Below are 14,345 nucleotides of genomic sequence, written 5' to 3'. Positions count from 1 at the left end.
TTAGGTCAGAGGAGTCAAATCACTGCTCTGTAAGGGACTGAGATTAGAAATACTGCAATCTAAGGAGCTGCCTTGTTCAAAGACTACTGTTCATGTTGGGAGAAACAAGAGTCTTGGAAATGAAAGCAGAAAGTAATGCAAGAGCAAATGTAGGTCAAAATGCGGAGAACATCAACCACATCCCGTGTTACTGAACTGTACTGAGCTGATTGATAAGAAAGATCAGTACTGAAGATTACCTCTGAATAACAGCTTTTGTTCTCTGAGCTGCTCTGAGATAAATTGAACTTATTAAAAGCTGCCAGTCTACCTGTTTATCCACTCTGAGAAACATGAGCATAGCTTGTGACAAAATACGATAGCAGAAGTCCTCAGTGTTAAATGCAATCATTTTATTCACATTCTACAGATAATTTTAATTAGACAGAAATATTTATGCCACTTTCTGTGGAAAAATGAACTACTGTTATCAAAACTAATTACTTGATGATCATGAGCCTCTCGGGCCTTTCCGTCTTCACACTGAATGATGTGACTTTTTTTGTTTTGTTTTGACAACTGAACCATGGGAACCCTGACTACAATAAATTTATACCTTATATATAACTTAACATCAGCACTTCAAATCTGCTATTTAAATATGTTTGTGTCTAAAACTAGACTGAAGCCCTTTGTTTAATACGAAACAAAGAGAGTGTTTATACGAAGTTCCACTTTCTGAAAGAATTCCATCAGTTTATGATAAAAGTCTTCCACTAACAGTAATTTCAGAGATTGGCCTCCAACACCATAATGCAAGCCTTTTGTTTAAATCCAAGTCATTTTTATGATCACACATGTAACATGGTCTATAATTATAGACTATGCACATCTGCTGCAGTCGGTCTAAATTGGAAACCACCGTTCACTTATGGATTGATGAGTTGACCGAACTGCACTCTCATGTTCCTAGATGATCTCTGTCGTGACCAGCGGTTCCCTTTCAAAAGTCAGAAGAAAATCCCAAACAAAGCAGTGCTGTGTGTTTTATTAAGCGGTTAATATACTCGGGCAGCTAAAATAGCAACTATTTAATGGAAACTATGGAGCATAACCAGTTTACATCATCAACCCAGGGTCCGCTGTACATGTAAAGTACACATTGTAGATCAAAACACTGAATGCAGTAAGCATTGTAAGATTAAAAAAAATAATGAAAAAACTGAAGCATTTTCAAAATCATGCATTTGTAGGAGAAGGCATGTATAGCATATTAAGGCCCACGTGTCAAAGTCATGGTTCTATTTAAAGACAACAGTCCATTGTGCTGCTCTGCTGAAGCTAATCAGATGCTTAACATGACAGCTTACGAGGACAATTTTGAGCAATACAAAAAACTTGGATCCAATTTTGAGGCAGGTATTTGAGGCTAAACCATGCTGCTGAAGTATGAATGTTACCATCCACTTTTCAGCTGTAATTATGTAATGATTCATTTGGCTTCATTTTCTCCCGTCTCTTTCTCAGCTGTTCTGACTATGAGAATCTATGAACAAAACACAGCTTCAAACTTTCTGCCAACAGTAAAAGCTGCTCGTTAAAACTTTTCAAGAGAAAACAAAGGGCTGAGCAGCAGTCATTATCCCTAAACTCAGAGGTCTTCCAAGCCACACATCAAAGAGGTGTTGACTTCGAGGTCTATTATCACATTGTTAAGTTTTCTATTTTTAGTCATGAGTGGAAAGAAGAAAAAAAAAAGACCCCCCCCCCCAATATAAAAAAAAAAAGAAAATCAGAGTGAGTTGAATTTCTACTGCTGAATGCATCATGTTAATTTAAGATTTCTAGATTTGCTGCAAGATAAAGCAGGAATTATACAGTAGAACACTAAATAAAATCAAACCTAAACACACATGGTGACCAATGTTCACATATTGGTATCTGGAATTATTCACAAAATTATAGATATAATTTTATAAGTGTGTGTGTGGTGTGGGTGTGTGTGTGTGTGTGTGTGTGTGTGTGTGTGTGGTGGGTGTGTGTGTGTGTGTGTGTGAGAGGGGGGGGCTCACTTTTGGCGTGTCACAGGGTCCGACTCTGTAGGGTGAATGTAAGCACTCAAGATCTGCTTCAAGGTTTGGTTGTCAGACACCCTACAACAAAACAGTCATTGTGGAGAGGCAAAAATAAAGGATCAATACATTTCAAATGTTGTCAAAACATGCTCATAACATATTCAATACCAACACAATTTGCTTTAACTGCAAGCTAAAAGCTTAGCAGCTTATAATATACTATTCAAGAAAAGTAATTATTATTTCTTCACTCACCTCCTCTGAGTGAACTCTGAACTGCTCTGAGGAAATATGAGCTTCAGGTGCCACAGAAACCGTTTTTCTCTAGAAGAGACACAGAAATGCACATTTTTTAGTAGCAGCTTATCAAAAACAGTAGCACATGATAGATGCCTGTTTTTCAATAGTCAGATAAGGTCATTGGTTTTCTCACTGTACTTCAAAGTCAAACACAAACACCCTTGTTTAAATTCAGAGCATAAAATGGATACAATACATCTGGCTGCTTCCAAGATCTTGTCCATCTGTGTGACTGTGTGTAAATTTGGGGGGGAGGGGGGGGGGGGGGGGGCTGAGTTACCGTGGAGACGATGACATATACACTCAATACTAGGACACCAGCTGGCCAATATCACATAATAATCACTTTTTCTGCGGTAATGCTTTGGGCAGTGACTGTTAAATGTGGTTGGGTGTTCTGTGTTGCTGGGCGTGCTCTACAACCAAACAATCATTCCCTAAACAGCTGCAGTGTTCTACTACTGTCGTCAGAAATAGCCAACAAAATGTAATATATCAAACCATTTGGGAGATAACAATAACATGACGTAATTTAGCCTTCTGTAATCTCTTACAGAATCTTTGATGGGCTCATGAGCAACTTTTTTCCCCCCACTTGTTGTCCCCCCCCCCTTTTTTTGGTTTAACGTTTCCACATGAGCCAGCTCTTTAAACTGTAGCAGCCCATACACCAAGTGGCCACAATAAAATTAATTTAATGCTGCAAAGCAAGAAAGAACGGAATAAAACCTGATGGCACAAGCAGCAGCAAGCTGTTTCTTCAGAGTCATCCTGCAACAGAGTGAGTGCTAAACCCAACTACAAGGACTTGTGTTAACCAAGACCACAGAGTTTACTATGTATAGGGTGGAGCTGATTCATCAACCCTTTCTTCAGCAGAGCAGAGGACTCAGGCCTTAACAGATGTTAAGAATGAAAATGAAACATTCCCTCAGAAAGTCCCAAAGCATAATTGTAAGGAAAGCAAAGGAGACCTTGTTATTAGGGGTTTAGTACTCACCAAGAGGGATTCAGAGCCCATCATGGAGGTTTGTTTTTGTTATGTGCACCAACACATCTATCATCATCCTACTCTCTTTCTGCCATGCTCATTAACCTGCTCTCCTCGGATTTATTTATTTCCTCCCTCACCTCCAACAGCATCAGCATTGTCCCTCTGTTGCTTTTGCAGTTTCTGTTTATTTATTCTGAGCTGAGCTGGGAGTTGCCGGCAGTCCTGCTTTAAGTTTGATTTTATTAGTTTTGCCTACTAATGTTATTCTAGGGGAGAAGCTAGAATCCAACAACTCATTGTGCAGTTGATCCATGGTCTTCTTCCTCTTTTGTTTTGTTTTCACTGGGGCTCCCATCTGTTTGTTTTTGTAAATAAATATATTTTCATTATTAAACATTTGCTGAACTGAAGCATTGTGGCATCTTATAAGTTAGGTTCCTCTGAGCCATAGATGTAGGCACCTTAACAGTTCAATGATTATTGTATTGCCAAACTGCTTGGTTTGTGGGATGCTCCTGCAGTGGTGACAGTGGTTCAAGAGAGGACAATCTACAAAGCTTATCACTGCCCAGGGATGATAAAAGCCATCCTACTGCGTACTGTCATTCTGATTTTTTTTTTTAATCTTTTGGCCAAATTTTAGAACAGCAAAAACTCTGCTTTAGAGACAAGCCAGAAAATGCAAAATAGAGTGAATGATGCTCCAACTACACTTTGCTGAGAACAAAGTGTCCAAATACTCTGAAGGCTTCAGCTCGCAAGGGACTCACAGTTGATCAGTTCACTGAAGACTGAAGGTGAGTGAAATACAAAACAGGAAAATATGATGACTGTAGGCTAAACCATCAACAGGGAACTAAAACAATCTCTTGTTAACAGGATAAATTTTAAATTAAATTAAACAACTTATATAAACTTGAGCCTGTCCATCAATGAAACAGTAGAAGACAACACTGTCAGCAGTAAGAATTTGTATTTTCAGAGGTAGGAATAGGCGAACCACAAATTCAGCACAGAATTTTCCCCTTTGTCATATTTACAAAGTGAGGTTACACAAAGTAGACTTCTATTTGGGAGACATTTGTTCTATTGCTGTTAATAAGCAACACCAGAAGGTGCAACTAGCCTAACTGCAAAGTCCCAATCAAATATATAAAACTAGCCTGGCCTTTCTTGCTCTACTAAAATCCTTTTGACAACAGGCATAGTTCTGATTCTTGTGGTGTTGTTCTGTGGGTCCAGATGGTATCCCAACATAACAGGTGTCTTTTTCCCCCCATTGCAAACAGGAATAGGATGAGGGAAAGGAAAAAAAAAAAAAAGAAAAACGAAGTGGATAAATGTGCACAACACTGAGTGAAAGGTTGTTATGAGTTTTCACTCGGTTGTAAGGTGTGGAGTAAAGTGAAGGCTGTGGCATGCATGAAGACAATGGACTGGGAGGGGACTCCCTACGCAACTTTAGAAGGTACCTAACAACTCCGGCCCCTTAAGAGAAATTTATGTGTTTGCTTAGTTTGGGCCAAGTTCTTTCTTTGGTGCGTCAGACTGTGTGCACATGTATACTTGCGCAAGTGTCTATGTGTTTGCATGTATAAGCAAATGAGGGTGGAGCACCAGGTGATGCCATTATTCTGTCATTACAGCAAATGGAAACCACATCTTTCAGTGGAAAAGAGGCTTGCCCAAATATCCAGACAAATGTTTCAGGCAAGGCAAAAATGCATACCTGGGATAGGTGCCAGCATTCATAATCAGAAAAGAAAAGAAAAAAAAAAAAGGGAAACTGATCACAGTACCTAGTCCTTTAACTGTTTTTTTTTTCTTTTCCTGATAGCCCTTAAAAGGTATTCAAGATTCCCGATTTTCCAACACAATCTAAGAAAGGTTTTGATCCAACCTGGGAGTAATACAGTGAACTCACAATTCAGAGATTCAACTTACTTTATCTCATTCTGAAAACTCACTGTCTTGGCAAAAAGTACCTAAAAAAATCTTTCAAATTACAGCAGCCTGAGCTGCAAAGACAGGATGGAACCCTCAACTCTTGATGCTTTCCAACTGTTAATATTTCCTCATTCTAAATTGGAAGCACAATAGTAGATGTTTGTTCTCACTAGGCTACAAAGTATTTAAACAACAAAAAAGAGGGAAAATTTATTTTATTTTTTAAATTGAAGCCTGATGGTCATTCAACAGAAAGCATCAGCTGAAAGTAGGAGATACAGCTACAACATTTTAGGCAAACAATTTTGAGACCAGATTTTTTCAGATTACATTTTTTTTTTTTTTGAGAAGTCGTCACTCCAATTAATCACTGATTAGTCATCTTTGCCTTAAAAAACTCCATAAACTCAGTGTGGTGCTTTTTATTTTGCTCCACTCTCTTCTGTCCATATGCCAATCCAATTTTCATAAGGTTAAGCTTTGTATCATCCAAACAATTCTTTGATGAATGACCCCTTTGGGTGAAAACATCACTTTAATACATGCTGTGTGTCACTATCACACTGAGTTTAGTTTGACCTTCTGTGTTTTAACACTAAATTGCTTTTTAAACTTGTTTTTACATGGGAATCAGCTTAGCACTGTACGATTTTTAGTATTCTATGAACCACACAATCCAGTCCACTTTATGCATTAATTGGCAAGGTGTGTAAAGAAAGGCACTGTTTCACACTTCACATAACTATATCAGTCCCTATGTGGGTAATAAGCATACATAACACGCTTACCTTTCAATATCTAGTTTATAGTGTACAAACTAGTATGTCTTAAGCATACTGAACCTCTAAGTATTTAAAGTTTGGCTACTGCTTTAAAGTGAGTCTTAGCAATTATTCTCATTTGTGGAGGATACTAAGAATGAAAGCATATTCAGAGGAAGATGGATAAATTCATTAACAAGAGCACACTCTGTTGATTTAGTAAGTGATTGGTGGTGTGTGCGTGTGGTACACTAGCGAGCCGAAAGCCCGACTGGTGGTCTGGCAGTTACAGCAGAAATCCATCTGGATGGATTAAGAACTGGACCGCTCCAACAAAAATGTCACTACACGTGAAACCATGTGTGCTGTGTTTCTCATGGTTGGAGTTTGATTTGAGTGGCAAGTGGGTGCTAGTAAAATCAGATGACAGGATTGTGGGGGTTGTCTATTAAGATACAAAAACTAAACTCAGAATTCAAAGCAATAGTTGTGTCCACAACCTCAAAGGGTGCAGTGGCAGAGTGGCTGATGGAAGAAAAGCAAAGGAGAGAACGATTACAGGCAGCTGCAGCTTAAGCATTCTTATTCAAGTTTTGTCTCGAACCCTAGTCGTTTGGCATGTTGCATAGGACAACCCTTCCTGAAAAGTCATATACACATGACTTTACACACATGACAAACTTGTATAGGTCAAACTTTGGATGTGTGGAAGACCTTTTTTCAGTTCTAAAATTAACAAAACCTAAAAAGACAAAATGTGACTTTAGACCTGTGCTGGACCAATGCAAATCTGGGTTTGCATGTTGCATTAGATGCAACATCAAAAGATAACAGAGGTCATTATGAGCAAACTGTGATTGTACAGTACTGCACAAAAGTCACCCCTCATTTCTTTATACTGTGTTAGGAAATAGGTGCAGTGATTTACTGAAATGTGAATATAAATACATGGAAATACAGTATATAAGGCAATAACAGTGAGTTTAAAATCAATATTTGGTATGACCAGCTTTATTTTTCATCACAGCCTGGACTCTCTTAGGCAGCTTGTAATTTAGTCTTCAGGAACAGTTCTCCAGGCTTCTTGAAGGACATTCAATAAAGAGGATGGTTGCCGTTCATTCCATTCTCTGTGAAGATGATCCTAGACTGTTTCCACTACCAATCAGACGTTTTGCAGATGGTATTCAAAGATGGCGGTACTTGTCTCCGTTTATGATTTCAATTTGACAAGATCTCCAGCACCACTGGCTGAAATGCAGCCCCAAACCATGACAACAGGTGGCTGGTGAAACTCACTGTACCTCTCTCCTGACGTCGTCTGTACATACTGATGATGATTTGAACCAAAAATTTCAAATCTGGATTCATCACTCCATAAGACCTGAAAAGATTTCAAGATTTTAATATGTCATACCTCAGCCTTTTCTCCCTGTCTCCCTTCCTTAAGGATAGCTTCTTGACTGCAACTGAAGGGTAGAGCTACATCTCTTGGCTCCCGTGTCAGTTCTTTGCTGGATTTTTCCCGATTTCTTAAAGACATGACTTTTCAGATACTGTTCAACTGCTTTTTTTTTTTTATCTTAGGCCTTTTTTGTCTTCGTTTTGTCCAGTTTCCTCAGACATACTGCACACAATGCTGAGATGTGCCAATTTTTCAGCCAATAGCTCTTTGAGAATCACCTTGTTGGTGACTGTTAAACTGTGTTTGGCGTTTTTCATACCCTCAATGAAAGAAATGGGAAAAATGTGTTTTTGCGACTGGCTGCTAGTAACAAATAAAGTTGTCTGTTATATGTAGACACAACACTGGCTCATCTCTTGAGTAAAGTGGCTTTTTGATGCCTGGTATGCTTCATGAGTCAGTGTTACATGGCTTAGCTTAACAAAGAAAGAAACAAAAAACAAAACAAATCAAAACAACAACAGCAGCAACAAAAATATTCCTCTGAAAATGATCTGGTTCAAGGACTGGATTGAAAAAGCAGCCAGTGTCTAAAGAAAGACCTTTAGAAAGTCTGGAGAAATATTGCTCTAGACCAGAGGTCCCCAACCCCCGGGCCGTGGACCGGTACCGGGCCGTGGGACATTTGGTACCGGGCCGCACATAAAGAATAAATAACTTAAATTATTTCCGTTTTACTTATCATCTGCGCCTAAACTATATTTTATTTTGAAAAATGGGCGGATTCGCTCCGTTACTTCCCTCCATGACTTCCTCTTGACGTGTCAAGACGTTTCTGCTCACATGATACGTCACCGCTAAAATTAAACCCAGAAGCTTCAGGCCTGTCTAACGAAATCGGTTGGTTGACCTACATAACGCTTCTTTAAATTTTTGAGTGCTCAACAAGAGTAGAAAAGCGCTATGTAAGAACTAGTCCATTTACCATTTTTATTTATCAACACCGGGGATAGCAGTGAGGTAGACCCAGCCATCAAACTGACTCTCCAGCGCTTGACACCGCGGCTCTGCAGCCACGCTCCATGTGAAATCGGCCGAACCCAGTCAAACCAGAAGCCAGCAAAAATGAGTATCAGAGAAACAAGCTCAGGGGGCTTACACTGATTCAGTGTTATGGTGAGTTGTATTTTTCATGCGCTTTATACAGTAAAAATCACCTAAGTCGAAGTCGCACAAATCGGGTTTTCGCTCTAGTTGGATGGCATCTGCAGGTCCTGATTTTTCCTAACATTAATTCCAATAAAATCATCACATAAATCTGTCGGATATTCACCTACCTCGGATGAAAAATCTGGTCCCATTGTAATAAATTTCCAGTTAAATGTGATCGCATAAACTGGATGAGTTTAGCGCTAAAACCCTCCTCAGCTCCTGTCCGCCCACTTCCATGCATCGGCTCGTTCGTGCACAACTACACACACTAACAACGCCTGGAAATTGTTTTAGTGTTTATATCAGTTCATTTCACCGGGGACAATCGTGGCAAGTGTAAGCTACAAACTTGCACTTACGAGTAAAATTTCAGATTATAAAATTTGCAGAAGCAAATTCATAGATGAAGCAGAAGCCATTGCAGCGAAATTCGATAATAGACCCCAAACTGGGCCATTTGAATCCGACTGAGGTGATTTCTACTGTATTTGTTTTTGCGGTGTATCTTATTTTGAAGGCATGTTTTACCATGGCTCTAACAGCTGACCAGGGAGCGCTGTGGGCAGAGAGCCTGTTATTCATGTTGAGGCGGGATGTTACGAGGACGCTGCTGATAGAGTTGCATACGAATACAAAGTGGATTCACGTTTTTTATTATACGTAGAAAATATCACACTTGGTTATGGGCGTATCATTTATTTTGACGTATTTATTCGCCACACCTTAAAAGCCGGTCCGTGGAAATATTTTCTAACACTAAACCGGTCCGCGGCTCAAAAAAGGTTGGGGACCACTGCTCTAGACCACCTTAAAAAAAAAAAAAAAAAAAAAAAAAAAATCAGAAAGAAGAAAGAAGAAAGAAAGTCTGACTCCTTCGAAGCAACATGTAACAAAATGCCAGGTGGCTCAAAATTTTATATAGCACAAAAAGTAAGAAAATTTATATTTGGTCAATTATTTCTTTGGTATAACAATGCTTCCTGACAATAAACCTTAAAGTATCCCATTTGGAAAGCCTGTTCATTTCCCCTCAAATGGTGCCACACTCATAAGGAAAATGCATTTGTAGGTCGACCAGCAGAGTTGAGTGTGTGAGTTGCACCCATGAAAACTTTGCTAAATCTTCTCTGCCAATGCCAGAGAACTTATTCTATTGTTGACTCTTGTTTTGAGTTTCTGGTACCCGAGATGCTGACAATCAGACTTCTCATCAGTGAAATGGAGATGAGAGTCTACAACCAGTGGCAATCTTATGTCACCATAGTCTGGGACCGAACTCTATCCTTCAAGATGACAACGCTTGCCCCCACAGAGCAGGGTTTATCAGAGACTGATGATGTCATGCATGATGGCAGCAGTACAATGAACTCAAAGTCTACAGAAACATTCTGTCAATTTAAAGAAAGATGCAACCAAAATGATTGGAAGATCCTTCCTCATGCAGCAAGATAATAACCCAAAACAAACTGCCAAAACTACAAATGAGTTCATTGGGGCAAAAAGTAGAAGGTTTTAGAGTGACCTACTCAGTCTAAAGACTTAAACCCTATAGAGTATGCATTTTACCTGGTACAGGGGAGAATGAACAGAGTAATGCAAAGGATTTGCAACTAAATATTGTCTTATTCACTTTAATCTATTTTAAGTTTATCTGTTCCAATACTTTTGCTCAAAAGAAAAATGGGTGGGTTTAAAGAAAAGGTGCTATCTTCTGAACTCTGTATCGGATCCAGATGTAAATGTCTAGAAATAAAGCTGAGAAGTTGATCTTTTGTCTCATATTGTACAAAAAAAAAGAAAGGACAAAAATACTGAACACATATAAACCTATTTAACCGAGCACAACATGTTGCAAGTTTTTCATCTGACAAGCATCTAGCATGTAGGGCTGCAACGATTCATCGATTAACTCGATTAAATCGATTCTAAAAATTTATCGACACAAATTTACTGTGTCGATGCTTCGTTTAAACTCTGCAGCGCTCAGCTGTCTCGGTGTAAGCGGCGCTCCTCACTAGCATTAGCAGCATTTGTGCTGACGTTTTTTGTGGGTTTATTGGGGGCTGGCAAACCAACATAGAACTGCATTACCGCCACCTACTGGACTGGAGTGTGAATCACTCACGTATACACAAGCACACATTCTAAAAAGCTCTCCGTCGCTGCGATTGATTTCCTTTCACACAGAGTGGATCATCACTAGAGTTGCCACCTGTCTCGTAAAATACAGAACCCCGTATGTTACGGGACTCCGTGGAATACGGCTCCGTAACATGCCGTGTTCCGTACTTTACGGGACGGGTGGCAACTGTCGCTGACATGCATTTCCACGCCTCCACTGCTCTCTGTGTGTCTGTGTGTGTTGTGCTCGCTGAGAATTTCAGCTGCTATTTTTGTCTTTACTTCAGCTGTAGCTACCAGAACTGGTTTGCTAGCGAGCGCGGGCCATTAGCACTAGCGATGGTTCGGTACCGGAAGGCCCGCCCCCCAGGACCGAGGGGCTCCTTCAAAATATTTTTTATACTTTAATCCCTTATTAGTGACTAAATATAGACCTGCAGTAGAAACGTATTTTCGAGAATGCTTGTGAATACAAAGCATTACACCATTACTCACACATGCGCCATGGCTCCCGCAGCCACTAGTTTTCAAAACACTCATAGCAGGCAGCGGTTTTAACTGCGCAAGCGCAAAGAGGCGAAGCTGTGACGGTGAGCTCAAGTAGTGAAAAAGGAAACGTTTTTCCAGCGTCCAAAACAGCAGCTTTTTCTTTTAGTAACCACCATTAAATCTGTGAAACAGCTGGAGGTCCTTCATCAAGCACCTGATCAGCAAGTGTTAAGGTGAAGAAAAGAGAACTTTGTAGCTGCTCCATTCACCGCTGTTTGTTCACAGGCGAAAAACTGCAGTACGGAAGTTAAAATATGCAGATAAACTGTTAAAAAAAAAGTATTTCTTATCCGATTACTCGATTAATCGCTGGAATAATCGATAGAATACTCGATTATTAAAATAATCGTTTTATGCAGCCCTACTAGCGTGATCAAGTTTGTGAATAATTTCCACTTATGCCCCGAGTAAGAGTGATGTGTAGCCCTCAGTTACCTGGCCAACAGTGATGACAGTGTTTGCAATTGTGATGCTGCTGCTTGCCATTCTGATGTAAGGCTTGCCTTGGATGGCAGCAGACACAGATTCTGCTCTGTATCAAGCTAAGCCAGCCAAAAGGCTGTCTGTTGGAGTCTAAAAAACATTTGACTAAAGCTGCTGCTGATTGTTTCATTTGAACTTGGAAAGCACAAGTGGTAATGCAAATGAGAGTGAAGTGATGAATAGTCATCCCCTGCCATGAAATCCTGGGTGAAGTATGGTTCTCACTGCTTTAAGCCATTTGTGTACTCATTCATCACATGCAATAGCTCACACACTACTTGGGTTTCTACTAACCTGCGATGAATATCACTGCCACATTAAAGCATTTTCAAAATTGCATTAATTGGTCTAATAGAGTTACTAAAATTACAGCCCTTTTCCATAGTCTCAGTACGGCAAACTTAAGCTGCGCCATATTTTGCATGTGAATTTCCACTGCATCTTCACAGTGAGGGATCAGTGATATTTTCACCATGCTTGGGAAAAAACACCAAACAACTTTAACCCTCTGAGATCGAAGTTGTCACAGGTGACATTACAAACTGTAAACTAAAATTTTACCCTAGGCAATCATATTATGTAATATGTCATTTTTGGTTTTTTTGAAATTGTTCTCACAAGTCTTGGCAATCAGGGAACAAAGAAAATTATTATTCCAACTGGCACAGATGGCACTATTCAAGAGACTCCAAAATATGGAGTTAGGGTTACCATCAACGGTGACTTAGACCTCTGAAGGATAAAAAGCTACCTCCACTATTAATAGTTTACATGTAATGTCACATCATTACAAGAACAGCCACCTTGAGAGCAAGACAAAGGCTGTCTTTTTGTTGCCAGTTACAGTAGTAAAAAGAAAGTACACCCTCTTCGAACATTAAGGTTTTAAGTATCAGGACATAATAAAAAAAAAATAACCTGGCCCTCAGCAGGTCTTAACATTAGGTAAATACAACCTCAGTACAAAACATGACATATTACACATCATTTGACAAAAACTAAGCCAAAATGCAGAAAACACGTGAAAAACTAAGTGCACCCTTACTGCTTCCATAAGAATTAAGAGGTTAAGTAGCAGCCAGGTGCTGCTAATCAAATGCACTTGATTACCTGATCATCAGCAAGTGTGAACACCTCTATAAAAGTTCTGGCAGTTTGCTGCACTGGAGCATTCGGCTATCTGTTCACACAATGCCAAGGAGGAAAAACATCAGCGGTCTTAGAGAAAAACTGTTGTTTCCTATCAATCTGGGAAGGGTCATAAAGGCCATTTCCAAACAATGTGGAGTCCATCATTCTACAGTGAGAAGGATTATGTGTCAAACATTCAAGACAGTTGCAATCATTCACAGAAGCAAGGTCAGGCTATGCAGTGTATGGTTTGTTTGAAGGGGTTTGCCAGGAGAAAGCCTCTTCTCTCTAAAAAGAACCAGCTAATAATTTAATGTCCTGATATATAAAACCATAGACAGAGGCTGTACTTTCTTTTTCCCACAACTGTATTTTTTTATTAAACCAGGATTATTTTGTAAAAATACCAGGCAGTTGTTAAATATGATACACCATCAAGCCACCACTTTCACAACTGATCAACAAGCGTATAGCAGTGCATATGTGAACACACTTTTAACCCTGACATGTAACTATCTATCTATCTTATCTTATCTAACTGCAGTGGTCATGTCACACCAACCATTCTTTCTCCACAGCAACTTATCACAGGTAGGTCAATTACACTGGTAGTGGATTATAATTAGATTTAGATCATATAACTTTCATAATATGCTGCTCCAGAACACTGATTATTGTGACCCCTACCCATTTGTCCGTCACTTTCCCAGACAGCAGTATAATTAACCTATCCAGAACAAGAATACAGTCTGTACCTTTGTACACTTATCGTGCCAGCATAATGGAACTGAGTCTCCACAATGATACAGACATGAACAAATTGCTGGTACCCTTCTGTTAAAAAAAATCCCACAGTGGTCACTGAAATAACTTGAAACTGACAAAAGTAATAATAAATAAAAATGTATTAAAAATCAGACATTGCTTCTGAATTGTGGTTTAACAGAAATTATTTTAAAAACAAACTATTGTAATTGGCCTAGACAAAAATGATGGTACCCCTAGAAAAGATTGAAATAAGTTTACCATAGGGACATGTTTCAACTTTTCACCATTTAAAGGGTGAAAATTAGTCATGTAGTAACCGTGCTGTTTGTATCAAGTTGTGTATCACACTGAACATGGAGCACAGAAAGAGCTAAGGATAGAGCTGTCTCGAGAAGATGAAAAAGACAATTATTGACAAGCATGTTAAAGATAAAGGCTACAAGACCATCTCTCCAAGCAGCTTGATGCTCCTGTGACTACAGCTGCACATATTATTCAGAAGTTTAAGGGTCACAGGATAGTAGTCAACCTTCTGGACGGGCCACAAGAAGAAAATTGATGACAAACTAAAGAGACAGATAATACAAATGCTAACAAAGAGCTCAGAATAACTCCCAAAG

The 14,345-nt window shown here is 39.3% G+C and overlaps 1 protein-coding gene across 1 annotated transcript in view; it reads right to left on the bottom strand.

Moving 5' to 3' along the window:
- Positions 1-14,345, bottom strand: part of znhit6 (zinc finger HIT-type containing 6) — a 39,707-nt gene that overhangs the window by 12,097 nt on the left and 13,265 nt on the right. Inside the window, exons 6-7 of the mRNA XM_030727897.1 lie at positions 2,310-2,378; positions 2,052-2,132 (exon numbers count right to left, since the gene is read on the bottom strand). Of these exons, the coding sequence (XP_030583757.1) occupies positions 2,052-2,132; positions 2,310-2,378 (150 nt within the window). The remainder of the gene's footprint in view (positions 1-2,051; positions 2,133-2,309; positions 2,379-14,345) is intronic.

Source organism: Archocentrus centrarchus, chromosome 4 (assembly GCF_007364275.1).
Source record: "Archocentrus centrarchus isolate MPI-CPG fArcCen1 chromosome 4, fArcCen1, whole genome shotgun sequence".
NCBI lineage: Eukaryota > Metazoa > Chordata > Actinopteri > Cichliformes > Cichlidae > Archocentrus > Archocentrus centrarchus.
The sequence above is the reverse complement of the archived record's forward strand: the minus strand, read 5'-3'. Positions and strand labels throughout refer to the sequence as shown.